At 38.6% G+C, this 25,682-nt stretch overlaps 1 protein-coding gene across 1 annotated transcript in view; it reads right to left on the minus strand.

Annotated features, from left to right (window-relative positions):
- Positions 1-12,444: 12,444 nt before the first annotated feature.
- The window catches only part of POL{LAMBDA} (DNA polymerase lambda (POLL)), a 149,247-nt gene continuing 136,009 nt past the window's right edge, over positions 12,445-25,682 (minus strand). Inside the window, exons 13-14 of the mRNA XM_090006061.1 lie at positions 12,888-12,972; positions 12,445-12,755 (exon numbers count right to left, since the gene is read on the minus strand). Of these exons, the coding sequence (XP_089862187.1) occupies positions 12,657-12,755; positions 12,888-12,972 (184 nt within the window). The 3' untranslated portion in view covers positions 12,445-12,656. The remainder of the gene's footprint in view (positions 12,756-12,887; positions 12,973-25,682) is intronic.

Here is a 25,682-nt window from a genome sequence, read left to right on the forward strand (position 1 = left end):
AATGACCCAACCGACCATGCCAAAGATGTGGCTTATTACATTCAAAGACATTAATAATACACTTATTCGATGTTAAAGATGGCACAAGTGAAGTTTTCGAGATAGAACAAGCAGGACGAGCATAATCCAAGATACATTCTTGGAAGATGTACATGTTTCTTTGTCTTTTTCCCTCAGCGAATGTTTCCCTCGTGCGAAGGTCCTTGACCTACACAGAAAAGTGAGTGAATTCAACTGAGGCATGATTATCATCGACAAGCTTAAAAACAAAAACAATATTTTTCTTAATGTTGGAAGCATGAAGAACATTAGACAACTTAAGAGTAGAGGTTGACATAGGAACAATGGAGTTTCCAATATGAGAGACAAGGTGATAAGTTTTGTCTCCAGTGATGATGCTACTTTTACCAAAATAAGGGATAGGATTAAGAATCTTACCAGCATCACCAGTCACATGAGTTGTTGCACCTGACTCAACGTACCAAGTCCCCTAATTACTCCGCTTCAGATTCAATCCTGCCAATGTCGATAACAATAACTCTCTGATTTCATCATTAGCCTGGGCACTACCAAACTCTCTCTTGACATCTGCCTGTGGTGAGTTTCCTTTATTCTAAGGATTAAACCAACAATTTGCCTTAATATGTCCTCTTTTATTACAAAGATAACAAGTGGGTACTATCTTTTGTCCTTGCACATTTGGCATAGGCAGTAGTCCATGTCCACCTTGTCTTCCTCTTCCACGAAACCCAAAACCACCTCGTCCTTGCCCATATGACATTCCTATAGCAAGGACCTCCTGAGTATTTGTGTGAGACTATGGTTCCTCAGAAAAACCCTTTAGAGTCATTTCATACTAAATCAACTTGGCACGCAACTCTTCAAAAGTAGGGAGTACAGGCAAGCACAATAGAGAAGTAACGATCATGTTGTAATCAGGGCCTAGCCCACTCAGAGTCTGTTGAACCATATTTGTGTCACTTACCTTGCACCCCACAATGGAAAGTTGATCTATGATAGTCTTCATCTTATTTAAATACTCCATGATGGTCATATTATCCTTTCTGAGCAACTGAAACTCTCGCTTCAGAAAAACCATTCTCGCCTGTGAGACCTGAGAATATGTCTGAACTAATCTATTCCAAAGCTGGTTGGTTGAACAATCATCAGGTATAACTACAAGCACTTCTTGCGACGGAGTTGAAGTGATATAGGCCACAAACTGACTGATCTTTCTTTTCCCAAGTCTCAAACTCTGGATTTTTTACATACACAGTTGAGGTCGCCCCATTGTCATTCTTTCTTTCACGTGTAATAAAATTTGGCAGGACTGGAGTTGTTCCATCCAGATGACCAAGGAGACCTTGACTCCTTATAAAGGGAATAATTTGTCTCTTCCAAGTCAAGAAATTTGAGGTGTTTAATTTTTCAGATTCAAGTTGATTAAGGAAGCTTGAAGAAAGACCCAAATGAGATGGGAAGAACGAAGAAGAATCCATAACACAAGAATAAGGATACTACAAGATGCACACAATTTAAGGCTGAGGCATGAATAAGATCAATCATAAGGTGTAAGTCATGCCTTACTTAACTACTTCCCTTTTTTCTTTTTTGATCTAGGGTTAATAGTTGTCAACAAGGTCAGAACTGAAACCATCTGTCAGCAGTCACGTTTAGACTCTATAATCAACCAATATATATATATATATATATATATATATATATATATATATATATATATATATTAGAGACCAGATTTCCTCCTAACGTGGATATGTACTTTAGCCTTGAATAGCATGCAAAACAGATATAGAAATGGAATACACAGCAGAAAAAAAAATTTAAAGCACGTGTATGAGAAATACCAGACTGAAAACAACTAATACTTTGAAAAGGAATGGGAGATAAGATGTTTAGATTTGTTACTTACAGATCTGAACCTCAAGGGGAATGATAGATTTGAGAAAAAGAAAATGAGGAGGAGAACGTTAACTCTAAAAAAACAAAGAGAAGATGACAGGAAACAAAGACAATATTCAGATTTAATGTTCAGTAGAGAGAGGCAAAGAACATTAACTATAAGTCAATGATCTGATTTTACCAGATCACAGACGTGTTATCCAAAAAAAAAAAACTGATTTCACGCAGAAATAAATCTCAGCAGATACCAGAAGGAGATTCAGATTGGAAGAGTAGAACAAATTTTGTTTAGAGACAGATTCGGTAAAAGAGAAGTAAAAGAGAAGAGAGGGAGGAGAACGAAAATATTGACTTGGAGATCAGACGTCTCTCTGGCCATACCTTTTGGAGACTTCTTCAAATCCAACGATGGCCTTGCTCTGATACCATGTCAAATCTTGGATCACCAGCATATGTTGCAGTGAATAGAGGGAGACACGATGGGAAGGGCTGGTATAAACTCTATGCGCATAACAACAATCATTGGTTGTAGATGAGATATCATTAACATATATTCAGGTTTACAATAATTTAGGGTACTAAACTACCCTGCAACTACAAATGAAAATTACAGCAAAGCCATTTTAAGTGGCTGGCGCATAACACACATGGGTCTGGATCTGGCTCCAATAAAGTCCAGTCCAATAACCCGATTCTGTTTTTCAAATACATCTTGCCAAAACCATATTTGGTCAATACATGGGAATGGTGTTCCCAGCTCAGTTTATTTGTTTTTCATCGTATTACTTTGTTTAGTGCCCAACTTGTGCGACATAGTAAAAAGAAAGTTGGATGTGAAGTATAAGTTTGGTTATAAAAACTTTTTTAGGAAGCACATCCACAAACATCTAGCATTAGACCATATATGTGTATTGTTACATTTTGAGTGGGCTTGGGATGAATCTGGGTTTAAAACTAGGCTCGGGTTAGGCTAGTTAAGACAAATTAGGGTTTAGGTCAAAAACAAGTTCTGAAATTTCTGACAGACTTTAGAAAAAAATATGATTTCTCCTAATTGGCTAAACAGAAATAGCTCAAATTTGAAAGGTAGCTAGGGAACATGTGGAGAAAGACACTGCAACAAATTGTTGGTCAAACTCTACTCGATTGGGGATTTATGAGTCCGTGATCAGACTGAAGCAAATCTTTCCAGGTCTGATTTTTTGTTCTGACAGGTTTTGGTAAACAGAGTGGTTATCCTAATTAATTAAGAGTTTATGACTGATTTTTGAAAGGTAGGCTGAGAAGATATAGATTGAGTTAGGGTTCAAATTTGAGAACCAAACTCATTTTGGTTAGGGAGATATGACTTAAGGAAGTCAGGATAAATTCTGTAAATCTTAGCATGCAGAATAGATTGAGTTAACTATATCGGGTTTGAGTCAAGAAGGTCTAGAAGTAGGTTTGAGCCTAGGTGAGGGTGAGTTTGACTTACCAGAGCCTAGGAAAGATATCTTAGATTGCTAAAAAAGGTCTGGTTTGCATGGCTGGAGCTAAGGATGGCTTGAAATACCATCATGAGTATGAACCGCTTGCATGGGCATTGGCAACACCTTGATCCACTAAGTGGGCTCGACTACAAGGATCGAGCACACCCAAAAGTTGAGCCAAAAGAGAGACTTGGCTAGAAGAAAGAGAGGCCTAGGGGGTCAAAATGATGAGGGGCTAGAGGCCAAGAGAGAGAGAGTAGACGAAAGCCTAGGGGCTTAAAAGAGAGATGATTTTCCAAAAGAAAATATTTTTCAATTCAAATGCTTAGCTACTTTTCCAGCATAAGAGAGCCTCTATATATAAGCTCAAGGGGGTTTATTAAGCCAATACTCTTTATAAGAAATCATAAAAAATAAGAAATCCAAAGAGCCTTTTCCAAATTCAAGAGACTCTTCCCAAACCTAAGAAAGCCTCTTAAAAACAAGACTCTTTGGAGTCTCTCCAGTTGCATGCCTTTCTAGGTCTCTCCAGCTGGACCCTCCTTGGACTCGGTTTCACCTTGGCTGCTCTGCTCTGCTTCACACCCCACTTTTCGCTCTGGTCTGCCCAATGCTGAATTGGGTTAGATCTTTGTGTGCTCTACTCTATCCATGGTTGATACGGATTGGATCACCAATGGATCCATATCATCTATCCTACAACTTCTATATAAACATTAGCATGGTGATGCACATCCTTGAAAGTGAGTGACGTTCAGATAGGCATCTGACCCATATCCTACATTATCCTACTTCTTCCAAGCCTTGAACATTGGCAGGTGACTGCAAGCTCATATTTACTGTAAATCCAAACATGATTTTGATTGAATTAAGCAAACATGATTTTGGTTAACTTAAACAAAGTATGCCCCACATTCAACATTTAGACTTAGAAAATTGAAACCAAGCCAAAATTTTCCAACATGAGTCTCCAACTCCAGAAGCAGTTTCTTTAGATGACTAAATAAAAATCGAAGTCTTAAATAATACTCCAAGAGTCTGTGACTGTAACCAAGTCTATAGCCAAGATAATGCTCCTTCTAAGGTAGTCGATAAACCAAATAACAAACATAGTCATCAAATGATACGCACATTTCACTCGAGCAGGAAGAGAGTAACCTAGATACGAGCAAACATGGATTGGATAATAACCAAGTCATGCTTTTTCCTTACAGGTTTCGATAGGCAGAAGAAGGAGGAGGATGCGGCATATTCCAAATATCTCAACCCGCTCTGATACCATTGTCGGATGGTGCAGCAGGAGCTCTGATATTGTATCCTCTAAAAGCACGCATCAAAAGAGAGAGTAGGTTAAGAAGGAGAAGAAGATAGGTTAGAGTTTTGAAGGTTTGCTTTGAGAGTCTTACTTTTGTGTTTTCACACACATTTGACTGTTGAACATGTCTCAATTTATAGATTGCATCTTTCGGTTTCCCTTTGGCTCAACTTTTGCAGATAAGCTCAACGAGAGATTGTTGGAAAAAGAAAAATAGTTAGAGATAAAGGTTTCATTTGAAAATGGTTTTGAAAATTGCCCAAGCATATCCATGAACGGGCCCCTATTTGTGGATATGCCGAGATGTGCGGATAATGACCACACACCCCAACATCTCCCACTTGGCCATAAATTTGTTGGCCTTGTTTCCACAATTGTGGGCTTCCCATGCACTGATTACGAATTTTCCATAAGGATTTGCCTCGTAATCACAAGTATCTTAATCCCATATGTGCCACATGTTTTGTAAACAGATCCTCAGGGATCCCTTTCATGAGAGGATCTGCTACCATGTGTGACGACGATAGATAATCAACGGTTATCTTATTTTGTTCAATCATATCATGTATATAGTGGTATTTTATCATTATATGCTTACTATTAGAGCTATCTGTTCCACTCTTCATCAGAGAGATGGCAGTCTGGTTATCACAAAAAAGGTGTACAGGTTCAAATACAAGATCTACTTTCAAATCACAGATAAACCTTATAGTCCATACTGCAAAAGTTGTGGCTGCATTACATGCAATATACTCAACTTCCTAAGTATGCAGGGCCACACAACCTTGCTTTTTACATGATTGTACCTCCTCCAAACAGAAAGATATAGCCAAAGGTAGACTTGTTGTCATCTTTGCATCCTGCAAAATCTGCATCTGAATACCCAATCAAATCAAGTTTATTAGATTGAAAGCTCAACTGTAATCCTTTTGAGCCTTTCAAATATCAAAAAATTCTTTTGACTGCCTGCCAGTGAGGACAACCAGGATTACTTTGATATATGCTAACAAGACCTACTGCAAAACTTACAAAGCATAACGTACATTAAACTTCCAACAACTCGAGCATAAGGCACATTTAATCTTTGTTGCCCTTCTCCTGGACAATCACTTTTACTTAAGTTCACTCCTTTAGCAACAGGAGTTCTAATGGGTTTTGAGTCATACATTCTATATTTCTTCAAAATATAGTCAATATATCTTTCTTGACTCAAACTGAGAATTTTTTATTCTCGATTTCTGATAATTTTGATTTCTAAAATGTATGAGGCTTCACACATAACTTTCATTTCGAAGTTGGTATACAACCAACTCTTTGTGTTGACTATCACATCATTATCATTTCCAGTTAACAATATATCATCAACATAAAAAGATAAAATGCAAAAGTGACTCCCACTTTTCCAGACATATACACAGTGGTCTAATTGATTGACTTCATATCCAATCTTGGTTATTGCTTTATGAAAAGCCAAATACCATTGTCTTGGTGACTTCTTAAGTTCGTACAAGGATTTTTTTAACTTGTATACTTTGTCACTATCCATGACATATCGCTCTGACTGAAACATATAAATGGTTTTTTTTAAATCATCATTCAAGAAGGCAATTTTTACATCCATCTGCCATACATCCAAATCATAATGAGCTGCTATGAATAATATTATCTTGATGGATGCAAACTTAGCAACTGGTGAGTAAGTTTCAGTGTAATCAACACATTTCTTTTGGGAAAAACCTTTGGCTACAAGTTTGGCTTTGAATTTGTCTATTGACCCATTAACCTTGTACTTCTTTTTAAGAACCCATTTACAACCAACTGGTTTCCTTCCTTCAGAAAGATCAGTTGATTCCTAGACTTGATTCTTTTCGATGGATTTTATTTCTTCATCCATAGCCCTTTTTCATTCTGATGCTTCATGTGATTTAATAGTATCGGAATATGATAGATTGTCAGTCATTTCATCTATATCTACTGAATAGCATAACTCTTGAGTTAGATACACATAATAATCATCTAGATAGGATAGAGAAGCTCTAGTCCTCTTATGACTGCTTAAATTTTGAGAAGTAGAGGAACCTGGATCAGTTGGTTTATTGTCTGACTGATTCACGGTTGGTTCATTGCCAAATTGTTCATCTTGATCATCAAGATCATTCAGTAAATCAAAGGGATCCTTAATAGGATCACTGAATTCATTGTTGAGTCCTTCTAGGAACTCAACATCTCTACTCTCAATCAGTCCCAACCTTTCGTGGTATAATTTGTAGCCTTTTGATCCTTTAGGATATTCGATAAAAATACCTCTAAGAGGTCTATTATCCAACTTATCCATTGTTGGATCCAAGATCTTAGCATGTACTATAGATCTACATCTACTTAGATGGCTCAAATCTGGTTTTATACCAGTCCTTCCTTCATACCGAGTTGTTGGGACAGCTTTGCAGGGCACTCTATTCAGGGTATATATTGTTGTATTTACAGCTTCACCCCAAAAAACTTTGGGCAATTGTGCTTCAGCCAACATAGTCCTAACCATGTTTAGGAGGGTTTTATTGCACCTCTCTGCAACACCATTTTGTTATGGTATTCTTGGCATGGTTCTTTGTTTGTTAATGCCAAGATCTTTACATAATTCACAGAACTTATTCGAGGTGTATTCACCTCTCCTGTCTGACCTAATTATTTTAATATATATTCCAAGTTGTCTTTCAACTTCACTTTTAAATTCTTTAAATTTCTCAAGAGCTTTTGATTTATGTTTAATCAGGTATAGATAATCGTACCTTGAGGAATCATCAATAAATGTTATAAAATATAATATTTCGCTATGAGTTTGGACTCTGAATGGTCCACAAATATTAGTATGAATTATTTCTAATAATTCTTTAGCACGTACAACATTTGGTGGAAAGGGTTTCTTAGCCATCTTTTCATATATACAAGTTTCATATTTTTCAAAGTGTAATTCATTGAATGTAGGAATTATTCTTTATTGTGCTAAATTTTTTATTTTCTTTATGCTTATATGTCCAAGTCTTTTATGCCATGCATTTATATTAATGTTAAAGGCACAATTAATATAAGCAGAAATTGATTATTTATCATCACACAGCTTAAACATACAATGTTCTTTGAAAAAGGTTCATTCAAATAGGACTCTACTATGTTTCCCTATTGTGACTTTTCCAGAAATAAATCTGACTTCAAACGCTTTTTCAGTCAATGTCGGGACAGATACTAAGTTCCTCCTCATCGAGGGTACATAAACTTCATTAAGAAGAACACTTGTTTTACCTATATTAAGTCTATAAGACCCAATTCCACGTACATCAAAGTAGGTGTTATTTTCCATGTACACCTTGTATTCTAGACCTAGTTATTTCATGTTTACGGATCCATTTGTGGTCTTGGCTATGTGTCGGGTTGCTCCAGAATCAACCCACCATCCTGAGAGTTTATCATTTGTAAAGGGGCATTCAAACACCACGCAGACAACTTCTTTATTATCAGATCTTCTTTTGTTGTTTTGCTTCCCATGTTGTCCATTGCTCCTGTTGAAGAAAACAACTTCTTTGTCTTGCAGTTCCTCTGGATATGTCCCATCTTTCCACATTTAAAGCACTTTACTTGAGGTCCATTTCTCTGAGGCCTTCTAAAGTTGGTTTTTTGTCCTTTATTGAACATGTTGTTTTCTTTTCCTTTAAAGTTATTATTGTTTCTTTTAAAGGATACTTGATTGTTAGATGGGATATCTTGGACTATCATGAGTTCTGACTTTTTGTCCTTGACCATGTGGTCGTGTTCTATCGCCAGTTGGAGAGGTAACTCATTAAGGTTTAGACTTTTAGTATTCAACCTAAGTGTTATGGTTACCATTCTCCAAGATACAGGCAGACTATTCAAAATTGTTGAGATTTGCATCCTGTCAGGTATCATGTTTTCAGCTATTGCTAAGTCTTTTGCCATGACCAGCATACGGTTTACATGATCTACTACGTTGTCTGACTCTTTCATCTTATATAAGTTGTATTGTTCTAATAAAAGTTGAACATGTACTTCAGATGTATTGTTATATTTAGACCCAATTGCTTCCAACATTTCATTAGTTGTTTTATAGTCTTCAAAGACTCTAATCAGGTCATCATCCATATATGTTAGCATAATTGTTCTAGCCATAAGATCATCTCCCAGATACTTCTCATATTTTTCTTTCTCCTCTGACCATTTTTCTCTAGGATTTTTTATTTGTTTGTGTATTACATATTCCAATCCCTTAAGTCTAAGAGCTAAAGGTATTCTCCTTTTCCATATTGAAATGTTTGTTCCATTTAACTTATTAGTTTTGGCAAGTTCAGAGGCACACACATGGCTAGTCATCTTGTTTAGTTTTTTATATTTTATTTATAGCAATTTATTTATTTATTATTTTTTTTAAGAAAAGAAAAAGTAAAACAGGAATCAGTTTCAGCCTATAAAATGTTACGCTGAGAAAATAAGAATCAATAAAAAAAAATAAGAGGTCTTTAGCCAGAATTCTGAAAAAATATTAAGACTAAAACAGAAAACCCTATTTTTGAAAAAATGTAAACCTTCTCGGGCTTTATAATGGAATTTTAGGCAAAAACATAAATTTTTAAGAAATTTTATAGCACGCAAACTTCTTTTTGCAATTTAAAAAAAAAGGTATGCGGGTTAAATTTTTAAAGATTATGTGTTTTTTAATAACGTGCAAAATGGAGGGGCAATAAGGTCTTTTTGCACCACAAGGTATAAATACCCTAAAGTCGACTGAAAAGTTTATTTTTCAATTTCATTTCTCTTTTGAACGTTCGTCGGAGAAGGCAAACTCCTCTATCGAATTTTCGGCTAGGGGTTCCGACGAGAAGTCCCACCGAGTGTTTGGGTCGGTACTCCTGGCTCAGATCTATCTCTGGGAAAAGACCCAAGCCAAAATGGTATCTGGATGACCGACTTTCGGTGTTTTCCTTTTTCTGGGGTTTTCTTAGATGAGTTTTTCTGGTATTCTGATTGTTTTGTTTGCCTTTTTATGGACGCCGGTGGATATTTTCTGTACCGGTCACAGTTTCAGGCAAAGAGAGTGAGCGAGAACAGTAAAAAGTCAGTCAAAGATTGGGGCCGCTGATAAAGTAGTAGCGATCATCGGGAAAAAAACTTGGCGACAGACCAACAGAGGATCGTTTTCATTTTTTTTTATTCGAACTCGTATTCTTATTGTAGGTTGCTACAGATGCAGAAAAAAAACTACTCACCACAGGTATGATTACTACTGCATGCTTTCAGATATATAAGCACAACACATGACACAAAAGGGTCTCTGCTCTTTGAGTCCCTCAAGCGGAAATGCATTCAAGCTGGTAAAAAAATTTGTGTCTATGTAGATTGCAGTCATAGAAAACAGAGGACTTCCTGAAGCCCGACTAACCTATCACGCTTTTTTCTTGCAGGTTTCGATAGGCAAAAGAAGGAGGATGCGACAGACTTCAAAGATCTCAACCCGCTCTGATACCACTGTCGGATGGCACAACAGAAGCTTTGATATTGTATCCTCCAGAAGTACGCAACTGAAGAAAGAGTAGGTCAAGAAGGAGAATAAGATAGGTTAGAGTTTTGAAGGTTTGCTTCGAGAGTCTTACTTTTGTGTTTTTACACACATTTGACTGCTGAGCATGTCTTAATTTATAGATTGCATCTCTCGGTTTGCCTTTGGCTCAGCGAGAGATTGTTGAAAAAGCAAAACAGTTAGAGATAAAGGTTTTATTTGAAAATGGTTTTGAAAACTTCCCAAGCATATCCACGAACGGGTCCTGTTTGTGGATATGCCGAGATGTGCGGATAATGGCCACACACCCCAACAATTCAGCATTTAGACTTAGAAAATAGAAAACCAAGCCAAAATTGCCCAACATGAGTCTCCAACTCCATAAGCAGTTTCTTTAGATGACTAAATAAAAATCGAAGTTTTAAATAATACTCCAAGAGTCTATGACTGGAACCAAGTCTATAGCCAAGATAATGCTCCTTCTAAGGCAGTCCAAGATAAACCGAATAACAAGCATAGTCATCAAATGATACACACATTTCACTCGAGCAGGAAGAGAGTAACCTAGGTACGAGCAAACGTGGATCGGAGAAAAGGCTTAGGTGGAGGAAACCTGGCAACCGGTAATAATAAAGTTGCGCGGGTGACAAAAGTGTTTGCCATGGGAGTTGGGTTTCAAAAATGGAGGATAAATCAAGTTAGCATGTGGCAGCAAGTTCTCATTTGAAAACCATTGAATTAAATAGCTGAAAAAATAAAAATACAATTAAGCCTGACATAATTGAAGATGGCAGCACCCACATCCTCTTCTACGAACATACAGTAAAGAGGCGTTTGTGTCACAGAAAATCCTGGTTTTTCATGAAAACACATGATGGGTGTGCGTTTTCGGAAGCCCAAAATGCCAAAACAAACATGGCATCACAGATTTGCATTGACGGGTGTGCCATTTTACACGATGGACCGAAAGGTGCACCGCGGCACCCCATTCCGTGACAAGCAAACCCCCCCTAAGAGCTCGTTTGACACATTGAAAATTTTCAGCAGAGGAGCTTCTCAAAAGATAATAATTTCTGGAACAAAGGTGCTCCGTGGTTGGTAGGAGCTGTCAGTGCACGTCACCTTGTGGTGGGACGTTGCAGGTTCTAAACCCAGTGGTACGTTGAATATCTGGTAGGGGTCAGCCTAACTCCAGTTTCTCTTTCAAAAAAAAAAATCCCCATGTGCGTGGTCTTCTCCCCTGGTTTTACAGATAACACATTTCCAAAATGCTCCTCGTGAGTCGGGAGAAATTTCTTAGCGTTTGATAGCACGTGTGAAACCCACGATAAATGGAGACAAAATCTCTCTCTGGATATTTTGTCAGTGCTATCAAACGCACCGAGCAGAAGCACTATCGTACCATACATGATCATAGCATGAATGAAAGAGAAAATTCATTTCCTTTTTGTTTTCCCTACAAAACGCTGATATAAGAGGTGGGTCCTTGATAGCGAAGAGAAGAGAACAATACTGATGGAGAACATTTGTTTTTTAGTTTTATGCAAACAAAGAGAAAAAAAGAACGAGAGAAGACATGAGATATACATGATTCCGCACTCAGGCCAACGTCCACAGGCGAAAGAGCAAGAAATCTACAAGCAAATGCGAGAAAATACAAAGCTCTCAAAACCTTAAATCCTCAATACACTGACACCCCAACTCTTAAAAGAAGCACTCACTGAAAACCCCACTGTACGGTCACCAAAATATTTCCGGATAGAGCGGATCCAAAATTAAAGACACCCACAAAAATTCATCCAAAATTTGCAGCTATAATAGTCAACTAAATGGCATCCAAGTTTTGCTTGACACAGTAATTACATATTAGGGGCTGTACATTGGCGCCGTTACAAGTTTGCATCATGCGGTTGCAACCATGACAGCCAAAATATGAAAAACTAGCCCGTTTTTACAGTCAATCTTGCAGTAATTTTGCCCACAAGGGCTTCGTTCATCTGGTAAAAGGACTCAAAGCCGTGAAGGTCACCGAGCCCACGGAACGTCACAAGTTCAAAACCGATGGATTCACATTCTTTGCCTTCAGGATGACACTGGGTGTACTTCCTGGTTGGCAAGGGGGGGGGGGGGGGCTGGGGTCTTTAGACCAATGAACTCGCGAGTGAAGTTGTTTTCCCTGATCACCTCAAAAAATCAATATATATTGTACTAGATTCCATAAGGGTCACTGGGATACAGGTAGCTGCTTCTTAGTCTGCTATAATGAAGAAAATTCGCCACCTTTACTGGTCCATCAAAATTGGCAGCTAAAGTTGACTGGTGTTTAGGTTAAGCTTTACATGATACTACCATATTTATATTACATGGTAGGGGCTGAACACTGGAGTCCTTACAAGTTCCTCTCATGTGGTTCAAGCCATGGAAACCCCAAGATATCAAACACTTCTTTCTCTGTTTGGCACGTCAACCTTGTATTTGATTTTGTGACCTGTCAGGAGAGAGAGAGAGAGAGAGAGAGGGAGAGAGAGAGAGAGAGAGAGAGAGAGAGAGAGAGAGAGAGAGAAGCGTTTAGTTATCTAAACGAGTATAACAATACAATTTGCACTCAAATTTCTCAAACCTTCTTCCCACTGGGACTGGAGGAAACCAGATAGAGGCCCGTATCATCAAGCCTGAAACCTTGGCTGTCAGCCAATAATCTCAACCTGCACACACAGTCAAATTTTCACTAACCGTACAATGAAACACAAATTAGAGGAGAGAAATAAACCAGTACAACCCTAATCCAATCATTAATTAGAACTACGACATGCAACAACCCACCAAAAAGCAACCAAGTGAGCAAGGTAGAATACTGAATAGCAGACAATCAGTACATCACTGTCCTTCAGGTAAACATTTTTTGTGCAAAGCCCGACCATGCATGTTGAAGACAATCTTCCCATAGATATAGCATCTAGGCCCAGTACCTTGCTTTCTTCATCCTCGAATAGTTGTTTCAATGTACTCAATGTTCATTATATTCATCATCGTCTAGTTTCTCCTAGTTTTACTTGAACGGATGTTTATTCATTCAATAAATGGAATATTTCTTTCCTTAATGATCATATCACTTGTCACTACGATGCTTTGATTTTTCATTCTTAAAATATTTTACATGGTCAACCTCTAACCCCTTACTGTTGCAAGAACTATAGCTGGTTTTATCTCTAATCTTGCATAACATATAAATCTATTTTATACTTGAATTCTCCCTATTCCACCACAAATTTAGACCGCAGATCAGGTGCAATATGATTGTTACACTTTTAGTGCACTGCCGCACCTGAGCACCTACCATCTTTGGTATACAGCCTATCAGCTGTGGGGCCCAACAGCAGATCGTGGGCATTCAGGTGCAGCAGCACACTAAAAGTGTGTAATCACAGTGCATCTGATCCTATCTCCAAAGTTATCATGCTTAATTGAAACATGTTTTCTTATCCATAATAGGTCTTAGGACTTCCCTCACTCTACCCTCTGCCACCATGTTTTTTCTATAATTAATTGAAACATTGCACCTGATCCTATTTCCAAATTTATCATGCTTAATTGAAACATGTTTTCTAATCCTTGATAGGTCTTAGGACTTCCCTTATACCCTCTACCACCATGTTTTTCTAAGCTTGTGACTTGTATACTGGGGACTATACATGCTTCCCCATAAGCATTTTAATACTGTTAGGAGCCTCTCTCCTTGCACAGAAAGAGCATACTTGGACATTGTTGGTTCCAATCCAAATAATCTTGGTTCCAATTCTTATCTTTTCATGTATATAATTTGAAAATTTGCAAATAAGCTCTACCTCAATGGTTTCTAGAATACATTTAGGTTATTATTTTGATGGTCAAAGATCTGCATCTTTCCTTGATAAAAGAGGATTATAAGCACTTTTCTTGGTGAGCTCTGTTGGAGTATTTAGAGATGTATTTTGTTAAGGAATTTCTCCATTTATTTGGCCTATGCATTCAAAGCTTTAGCCTAAACTACATTTTTCTCAATGAGAACTTTTTACCAGTGCTTTCTTCTGAGCCTCCTTTTTGGCCCTGGGAAGCTCTCTCTTCTGACCTAGCCGACCACCCACCCCACTCTTTAGTAGAAAATTTGCTTGCAGTCTTCATCTCTAATGACCTCAGATTAGCATGCGCCAAGGCCATGCAATTCTAATTAATGGGCAGAGTCATGGGTCGCAGATTCAATGTGAAAGACCTTTTTTTCTGATATCAAAGTACGTTGGAGGCTTACTGGCAGAGTGACTATCTCTTCGCTGCAGTCGAGAGATTTTTTGGCCACCTTTGAGCTACAGGAAAACTTCAAGTTTGTGCTTTAGGGATTTGGGCTCCTAGAGGTGCTGAGGTCAAGGTGCAGCTATAGACCCCTGGCTCTGCTCCCTATGTAACGCCCCCAAAATCCCAACTTGTAACTTTTTAGGAAAATTTTGAAAGCTTTCTAATCATTCCTTTGTTAGAGTTTAAAATAGCAGTACAACGAAAAATGGTGATTGAAATGACAAGTCCATGGACCTTGTGAGCATTACAGGCGAACCTTCCTTTACACAATGGATTTGTAACTCCGTACATTCATTGAAACCAAATAGATTCAAAACGAAATTTTTAAGTTTATGCGAAAAGTGGAATTTCAAAGAAACTCCTATACCAAATTACAAAAAAATGCCCTTAGGAGCGAAACGTCAGGAAAAAAGTCTAATCTTGATATCATTGCGCCATCATCTACCATTTAGACCTAATCATCACTTGTACTCATTAAACTGGTTAGATTGATAAAAATCTAGTAGGTGCATAGATATCAAAATTAAGAACAAAACTAACATATATATTGTTCATTTCGTGATGTGTAGTTCAGAATAAGCAAAATGACCATGATAACCTTATTTCGATATTAATTGTCCTGAGGGCATACACAAGAGAGAACGTAGAAACAATAGAGACTACCCGGGGGTTGGTTACGCTATGTATTTTGATACCCCGGACAGCTAGCTGAGTCTGTTCCAAAGGAGACGACCAGTGACCGAGAGAGAATTTCCCAGAGGCATTCATGGCAAGGGATGCATCCAACTTCTACAGAACTCTATAAGATCTACCACTTAGGATAATTTGTTGTACTTCCGTCCTTTAACTCCGACGACCGGAGACAACGAGTCAATTGCTACTAGAGGAGTGTAGTTGTTAATAACCTTTCCATCGGAGTTTTTTTATCATCCTATCTTCTCTCTTGACGGAACCAAAAAGACGAATGGGTATGTTGGGTTCTATTTTAACTGACGACCCATTCTACATGCTCTGGTCTTTCAAACCAAATCGAGCACCTTGCCTGTGAAGACGATTATCATCATTTATATGATTTTCATGTTATCATTGTGTATTTGCACGCTACGAGGTTGCCATAAACCTCTTACTCAATCATCATAATATTCATATGTCGTGCATATCTGATAGTACCGTTACGAGGAGAGGGGTATCGGTTTCTCAGAAAGAAACCCCAACAGTATTTAGAAATTTCAATGTTTCGTGATTTAGGCCAGGAATATCCGAGTCATTTCGAATATCAAAACAAAGAACCGTGCGTACCACTTAGGGCTACGCAGTCGAAGCTCTTTCATTACCCAGAGTTGAGAGAAAGACTTGGTTGCGAATATGCAAACACCAAATATTAATTTTTGCTTTTTTGAAACAACGAATATCACAAGCTTTAGAATTTCGCATGTGTTTAAAGACTGTCTTTAAATGCAAGAGTAAGGCAAGGTAGGCAAGAGTACGCAAAACTGTATACCTTACAAAGTTATATATATATATCAAAACATAAGCTTGTGCATATTACAGCGTGACAGCAATGTAAATGACATAAAGCAAGACTCGATGTGTGAAACCACACATCGAGCTAAATAAACTATGTAAGCGATGTACGATGTATGCAACCGTACATCAACTAAATAAATTGTATAAGCATACGGCCAAATAAATTATGTAAGCAGTGCACGATGTACGAAACCATACATCGGCCAAATAAATTGCATAAGCCGTGCATGATGTACGAAACCGTACATCGGCCAAATAAATTAAGCAGTAGCCTGTACACGTAACAACGCGGTGGCAAAGTAAATAACATAAAGCCAGACTCGATGTGCGAAACCACACATCGAGCTAAATAAACTGAGTAAGCGATGCACGATGTACGAAAATGTACATCAGTTAAATAAATTGCGTAAGTAGTGCACGATGTACGAAACCGTACATCGGCTAAGTAAATTGCATAAGCAGTAGCTTGTGCACATAACAGCGCGGCAGAAAAGTAAATGATATAAATTTTAAATAGACAAGAATACGCAAAACTACGTCCTTGAGTTTAAAAGCATATATATATATATATATATAATATATATATATATAATATATATATATATTATAAGTTAGAAGTATTATGTCATTTGTTCTCGTATGCAACTTTTCCCTACCTCGGAGATGATCGGATTTGCTAACGATTCTGAGCATAGGTTATCAAGGGCTCGTGCCTTGGTACGCGTGTTGAGTCCATTGCGCCGATGGAGTAAGCTAAAAGGTATTTTACCGTGCTGAGTAAGAAACGATGCAACCATTTTAATTTAACGAAGTAAGCAACGTTTGTGTTGAAGGAGTCGAACCTGAACCTAGTTCGAGCCGACCGGACCGGGCCGGGTTCATTTGGAATAATGACCTGAGCTTGGCTCGGTTTGGGGGGAAATTGAGATTTGCTCAATAAAAATGAGCCAAGTCAAGCTCAATTTCGAGAAAATTGAGCTTTGACTCAGTTTATGTGGAATGCAAATCGCGACTTAATGGGCTTAGTCAAACCGAGTCAAAATCAGAACCAAAAGGGAGGGGAGCCACATGATCGAGTTGGGTTAGTCTCAGCAACCATAAGTGTCAAACCAGCTCGGATATCAAACCAAGTTGGGCTCAATCCAAGGGTGAAGTGAGTTGGGCTCAACTTGGTTGTGTCCGACCAGCAGAAGGCGGGGACCAAGTTGGGCTCGATAATGACCGAGCTCAACTCGGTCGGGCCTTCCCAGCATGGCGAGGCCACTGCCTGCAGCAGTAGCCAGCCCACGGCTGGGCAGGCCATAGCTGAGCCAGGATCAGTTCTTGGGCAAACGAGAGGGCAGGAACGGTGTCGCCCTTGCCTGCTAACAAAGGAAAAAGGGAGGCAAGAGGGGTGTCACCCCTGCCTGCTAACAAAGGAAAATAGGGAGCAGGGAGGCAGGAGGGGCGTCGCCCCTACCTGTTAACAAAGGGAAAGAGAGAGTAGGGAGCGGCGGCGCCCACTCCTTTATTGGGTTAATAGGGAGGCAAGAGGGGTGTCACCCCTGCCTGCTAACAAAGGGAAAGAGAGAGCAAGGAGGTGTGGCACCCCTCCTTAACTGGGTTAACAGAGAGGCAGGAGGGGCGTCGCCCCTGTAATGCCTCCAAAATCCCAAACTTGTAACTTTTTAATCATTTCTTTTTCAGAGTTTAAAATAGCAGTTCAACGGAAAATGGTGTTTGAAATGACAAGTCAACGAACCTTGGGCGTGTTAGACAGAGTGCACTTGTGTTTGTACTTAAGGTTTGGATCCGGACCCGGATCCAAACTCCCCTTGTGTAACATGTCCAACTGATATTGGACAAACTTATAAATATTGTAACTTATTAGGTCTATTTGCATTATATAGCCATGTACTAGGTTTTACATTATAAGTATTGAAGAGATCACGATTTTTCCATTATGGAAAAACGTGATTAGTTGCAGCCCCATTCCCTTTTTCTCTGCAGCTTCTTGTTCATCGATTCTGGATTATTCTCACATGGTATCAGAGCAGATCTGATCCGAGGGTTGAAGGTTTTTCCAGCAGGTACGTCCCTAAGAGGTCTCACTCTCCTCCTTATCTCTCTTCTATCCATGCACTGTTCTGTGTCTTTAATATTTACTCTTCATTCATTTATTCTCCAGTTTTCTCTAGATTACAATTCTGTTATTCAGATCTGAAACTGAGCATCACGATTTCTATCTTTCATTCTCTAGATTTCTGTGTACCGCATCTCTATTTCTGAAACTGAGTTGGGTTTGATTTAACATAATCATCATCTCCTTGTAACTGAGTTGGGTTTGTGCTAAACCAGTTTCACGATACTTTTGTTTACTGAAACTTTTCTGGGTTTGCGTCAAATCAATTTCACGACAACCCTATTTCCTGAAACTGATTTGTTTTTGCACCAAATCAGTTTCACGTCATTTCTTTGTTTGATTCCTTTCACGTTATTCTTGCATATCGGGTTTGTTTGTTGGATTGGGTTTTGTTTTCCCAAATCTGTGCATCAGATCTAATAACTGGCTAGAATCAGATCTGTAGTCTGAATTTTTTTTTTTAGATCTGCCTTTCTTCATCTACCTTTCTTCCTTAATCCTTGATTTTAGCCTGCTGCTTCTTTATATTTGTTACTGTTGTGTGCAATCTTAAGTATAAAACTTTGAAATCAGATTAGATCTGTACACCAGATCTGTTATTTCTCATTTAAGTTAAGTACTCGAGTCCCCCCCCCCCCCCCGAAAAAAAAAGGGAAAAATGAGACTTACTTATTGCATCGTGATCTACATAAACTTTCATTCTGTTGTACTGATTGCACATGCCAAAAAAAATTAGCCATGGACTCTTCTTCTCAGCCATTTCTCTCATCTAATTTTCTCGGTCTTTCTGAAAAACTTACCAATTCAAATTTCCTGATCTGGAAAAGACAAATTCTTCCTTTTATTAAAAGTCAAGGTCTCTCTGGACATCTCATTGGATCAATCCCAGCCCCTCCAGAATTTATCATACAAGAAACTAAGAATGGAAATGAGGCTGATTTCATACAACAAATTCCAAATCCCCAATATGAGATTTGGATGAAGCATGATCAAGCTGCAGTTGCTTTTATTATCTCCACTATCTCTCAAGAAGTATTGGTGGGAATTCCAGACGAATGCTCAGCAAAAGAATTGTGGGACAGACTAGTGAAGACGTACTCTCAGATATCATAGGCTAGAATTTTCTTTCTTCAGCATGAATTTCAACTCCTGACTAAGGGTTCCATGTCTGTCATGGAGTACTAAGGTTAAGACCATCAGTGATCAACTTGTAGTTGTAGGGTATGAAGTGGCAGATAAAGACAAGGTCAGGCAAACCTTGAATGGATTGGGACCAGAAATTCATGTTCTCTCGACTTCCTTGCTATGCCTACCTGATCTACATCATTTAAAGACTTGCAAGCAAAATTACTTCAATATGAGATGACTTTGAAAGAGATGTCACATGAGACTGGTAGATAGGTTCTTGCTACTGGTGTTTCTTTTGGCCAGGGACGTGGTGATAATAATTTTGGTGGCGGCAGAGGACGAGGATGAGGTACTCCAGGGGGATGTGGGCTATTGCCTACCCCGAATGCTTCACCTCTCTATAATGTAAAAAACATACCCACATGTTATCTTTGCAACAAGCGAGGTCACATAAAAGCCAATTGTTGGCACAATTCGCAGAACGACGGAAAGTTCCAAAAGGGTGAGAGCTCGTCAGGACGAAAGGAGAACTCTTCAAAGTTCGGTGGAGATGTGAAAGAGCTTCTCTTGGCAATGTTGTCTGAACTTGATCTGAAGCGTGATGATAAAGGAGTGTGGTATATTGATTCTGGGGCAGCTACTCATGTCACAGGTAATGCGGGTAAATTCTCTACTTTAACTCCCTATTTTGGAAAAAGTAACATCGTCACTGGAGACGGGTCCCACCATCCCATCACCCACACTGGAAATGTTTTTATCCCCTTGCCTAAATCCCCACTTCATCTTTCCAATATTCTTCATGCCCCAGATATTACGAAAAATATTGTTTTCGTTTCTAAGCTTGTTGATCATACCAATTCTTCTGTTGAATTTACTCCATATTTTGTTTATCTCAAGGATCTACAAACGAAGGAGACGTTCGCTAGAGGGGAATGCCGGGAAAATATGTATGTCTTCCAGGAGGATCCTTCTACTTGTATTCGACATACCTTGAAGTCATCTCCTCAGTCTATGTCGTCAAAGAATATTCATGTGTTCAGTTTGCAATCTTCAAATAAATGTAATAAGCCTGATTTTTGGCATTTGCGTCTTGGTCATTGTGGTTGAGTCTTTGTTGAGCGACTAGTATCTGATGGTCTTATTCCTGAGTCTAGCTTGATTCTTAGACCAGATAATAAAATGTGTTTAAGTTGTCAAATGTGTAAGAGTCATGTTCCTCTCTTTCATTCAATAAATGAGAGAGCTTCAAGGCTTTTTGAACGTTTGTTCCGATGTATGGGGACCGGCTCCTAATCCCTCTAATGAAATAAATGAGCATAAAGAACACAGATACAATTTCATGCAATAATTCAGAGGAATGCAACTATGACAATTAAATAATTCAATTAAAGCATTCATGCAACCTGAAGCATTTATTAAGCATCAAAGAACATTAATCAACAGCAGGAATTACCATTTAAGTAAGCAAGACATTTAACATGCATTAGAGATTAAACATCATGCATCCACCAACATGTAACAATTAAGGAAACAGGTAAAATATGCATGTTCTAATGCATAACAGGAATATGCAAGATTTATGTGTAATGCATAAACATTTTATTATCTTTCCTTAAAGTTTTCCTTTTTCATATGCATGCCCTATTAAATGCATATAATTTGAGTTCCTCTTTTTAATTACCGTTGCCCGCGGATACACCAAGCGAGTATAATTTTTCTGAGGTCAAGTTAGGTTCCCAGGGTAGCTTAACACACAATTTGTATTTTAAACTTAACTCTCGACCGAATTACCTTCGAAACATTAGACTTCCACATCTAATGTCGGGGACACTAGGAACACTTCACGCCTACAAGTGTCACTTCCTTGGTATACCAAAACAACAGTTGTGTCGAACACACCAGCCCCAGGTAAAGTGACGGACTCTCCCTAAAACCGTAGTCAGTAGAAAGAACCCCAATATCGGGTTCAGGGGTCAAAGTAAAGCACACGGAGTTTTTGTATCCTCGTGGTCCCTCCAAACCGAATCTCTAAGATTCTCATTCTTTCGATGGGAGATCTAAGAACGTATATTATACTATTTTTATTTATTATCTTTTATTAAAAGCCAATTATTGAGTTTTGTAATTCAGCATGCAAAAGCAAAGGCAAAAGCTCGCATCTATCCCTGCGAGAACCATCACGGGACTTTCGCCCGTGGAAACACATAGAACAGTGCAATATAGTGCAATAAAAATTAATGTGATTTTTGCGATGCATTTAAAATACATAAAGGAAGAGCAAACCAAAGCTCGAGGCCTACCGGGCCCATGATGATTCATTTCCAACATCAATGCATCGTATGCAAAAATCATAACAATATGCAATTTATGTAATGATACCAACATGTTCCAAATGCACATTCATTCATACCAATTTAACAATGTGCATGAGCTACCACAGTCATATGCATGTGTTCACCATCCATGTGAATTGGCTTTTATGTAATCACTTAACTCACATGCATTCATTCATGATTCATAAGTACATGAGAACATTTATGCAGGATTATACATACCAAACACACATCGATTTCATGTATGCACATGCACTTGAAACCAATTCATAAATGCACGATAATTAAACATGTCCCATAAATGTAGGCACATGAAACTTTTCATTTATAACATGTGTTAACATCCACACACATGAACATAACCCGGATCTAGAAATTGAATTCCAGGGCTGCACACGTTCATATCATGTATGCATCTGTGCCAAAACAAACTTTGTAATAACATGTTAACAGGCATGCATCCAACAGGCATACATTCATGGATCTCTTTAAACATATCCCCCCTTGTGCAACTAACACATATACAACATAAATCTAAAATTTCAGATTTTACACATGCTCACAAAATTCTCATGTAGTTGACCTTACATTTGGACATTTGTCACGCATCAATAGTCAATCACAGGCATGTGAAAAATCTGTTCTAGCATGCACCTGGCTGAAGCCTTCACAATGGCAAACATCTGGAAATATGCAAAGGCAGCACAAAATACAAGATTTGTTTTTTGTAAGCAACACAAGGATTCAGCACCCTTAATAAAAAAAAATTTCAAAGAAATTTGCACCCAACTTACCTAGTCGACTGGGGTTCCAAATCAGGCCCAGCTGACCTTAGTCAGTTGGGTCGGTTTGGTCAAACCTAGGCCGGACTGCCTGCTAGGCAGGGTTAGCCAAGTCAGCCCAACCGACAGGGTCGGTTGGGTCTGACAACAACACATCATAGCAACATCTAAGACACTCTCCATATTGATTATTTCATGAGTATTACATAACCACAATCTTTCAAGAAATACCATTATCTACAAATATATTCCATATTCTGAAGACATCTTTTGTTATTTTCATAAATAATGTTAAACACCATTTCCAGTGATACATTTGAAAACTTCAAACCATTTTCAAGTACATTATAATATGATAAAAAAAATTCTCATGTTTCTTCTTGCTAATGTCAGTCACATTAGGAAGGCCCCTATTTTTTCTTTTTTTTCAAGAAGCCAACAAAGGAAATGTATCTTCCGAATATTGGTTTGAATAGAAATACAATTAAAACGTATAGGGGAGGGAAAAACTCATGGTCACTAAAATGGCACAATTAGGGAAAAGTTTTTAAAAGGTATTAAACGATAGCTACAGAGGAATGATATGAGACACAACTATCCAATACGCATGTTCTGGCAGTGTTGTGAGAGGCGTATGCCTCAGTACCTGAAGCGTACGCCTCAGAGGCGAGGCGCACGCTCAAGGTACTGAGGCGTGCTGTGATGCGCAAATTGCCCCTCATCAACCTCCAAACCCCCTCCTTCATCCCCAAGTCTTCCTCCTCCGCCCGATTCGTCGGCTGTGCTAACCTCAAGTGCCGGTGGATCCACCGCCACATGCCGGCCAACTGCTCCTCCGCCGCTCCCTGCCTCCCCTCCCACCGCTTCACTTCCATACCAGTTGTGAGAGGCGAAGCGCAGGCTCAACGCCTCGCTTCGCCTCATCGCGTTTAACAACCTTGTGTTCTGGTGTTGAACCCAATCATAAAGAAACAAAAGAATGGGCTTTGTAAATACCGGAACATACTCAAACATCACCCCATACGTATTCACATCAAGGGCTTATAAAAAAAAGAAATCAGCACCAATAATGTAACGCCCCAAAATCCAGGACTTGTAACTTTTAGAATAGTTTAAAAAGCTTTGAAAATCATACGATTATCAGAGTTTAAATAGTACTTCAGCGGAAAATGATATTTTTAAAACCACAAGTCAATGGACCTTAAGCGCATTACAGCGTAAACTTTCCTTTGTCGAATCCAGCACAACTATTGAAATCAAATGGTTTTGAAATGCAGTTTCAATAATTGAGAATTTGTTCATGGGGTTTTTCAACTCATTATAATTGTTGAAACAAAAAAAAAGTTTACTAAAACAGTTTTAGTAACTCAAGGTTTAATTAAAAGAGAATTTTTGAAACACTTCATACCAAATTTACCAACATGTCCTCAGGAGTGAAACGTCAGGGAAAGAGCTCTATCTTGATCTCATCGCGCCATCGTGTCATCGCAGAGTGTATCACCTATACATCACCTGCTCATAAAATGGGTCAGTTTCACTAAAAAATGGTAGGTGCACATGCAGGACGATATAGAACATAGTTAAGCAAAATAATTTAATATGTCAAGTAGACATGCAATTATATAACAATTTAATTTCAACATATTCATGGAGCAACTATCATGAGCAAAATGCTAAAACTATTATAAGCATTTCACTGGCACAAGTAGGCTAATTATGATAAGCAAAGCACTGCATAAGCAATTTAATTAGCAAAATACGATGTTACATCAACCACACACACAATTTCATAAGTATTGGAACCCGTTGCATGCTATAGCTTTCATACGTACATAACTCAACAAATTGTGAGATCGGATTTAAATTATGTTTCGATATTAACTGGCCAAGTGGGTACGCACAAAGGCAAGACTCTAGAAACAGCCTAGACTGATCCGAGGGTTTATTATGCTATGTATTTTAAGATAATCCAGATAGCTGACTGAGTCCGCACCTAAGGGGACGGTCAGTGACCAAGAGAGAAATCCTCAAAGCAGCATAGACAATGGATGCATCCCGAACATGGAGAGCTACCACCTAGGATAATTATGGTAGTCTCTTTCCCCTAACTCCGATGACTGGGGAAGCCGAGTCTTTTGCTCGTAACTGTCATTAATGGCTTGTCCATCAAAGTTTTTGTACCTTCTCGTCCTCTCTCTTGACAGGAGTCAGCGGTTCGAATGAGTACATCAGGGGTAGTTATCTGAAGACCCATTCTACATACTCTGGTCTTTCGACCCAACTCGATTATCTTGCCGGTGAAGGCGGAAATCATCACTTATTTAGGTGATCTCAGCATTTTGTTATTTGCACTCATCAAGGTTGCCACAACCTACTCATCCAATCATCGCAACATAAGAAGACGTACTTGTCAAAAAGTACGGACGTACTTGTCAAAAGTACGACTACGATAAAAGGGATATGGTTTCCCCAAAGAAACCCCAACAGATATTATTTTCATAAGAAGTAACACAACACAATTTGACAAGATAAGTCTTGAAATCATTTCAACAATATTTTGCATATTTCATGATACAAGGTCGTCTCGGATCTCTCGTCCGATCAACAAAGTACTTAACATGTCGTACATGTCTAAAAGTACGCAACACTGAAAAAGGGGGGTGCGTAGGCTTCTCAAAAGGAACACCCAACACACAACTTCATAACGATCCAAAGAATATAGGAGTGCTCATTTGGCACGATTCATCCTTAAAAGCCATAATGCCACATTAAGTCATTAACGCAAGGCACAACACTATCAATCTGTTAAAACATATGTAATAATACCATAATACCCGATAGGGGTATTATGGTCATTTCACAAAGTACCCCATAGGGGTACTTATTTTGCTTCTCGTATTTCACTATTTTTTATTTTTCTTTTTATTTTTATTTTTGTATTTTTTGGATACCGAAAAGGGGCCCCACAATGGAGTCGTTGGGGCCCCCAACGGTCACATATGTGACCGTTGGGGGCTCCCAACGACTCTATTGGGAGCCCCTTTGGTCTCCTCTTCTTATAAATAGGGGGAACCCCCCATGTATGTTGCATTGCTCTTGAGAGCTCCTCTTCAATAATAGTGATATTATTTTTCATGTGTGTAGCCTTTTTATAAGGCCCTTTGTATATCCCTTAGTGGATTTTCTCTCTTGTG

Source organism: Nuphar pumila, chromosome 5 (genome assembly GCF_984573655.1).
Source record: "Nuphar pumila chromosome 5, dmNupPumi1.hap1.1, whole genome shotgun sequence".
NCBI classification, from domain to species: domain Eukaryota; kingdom Viridiplantae; phylum Streptophyta; class Magnoliopsida; order Nymphaeales; family Nymphaeaceae; genus Nuphar; species Nuphar pumila.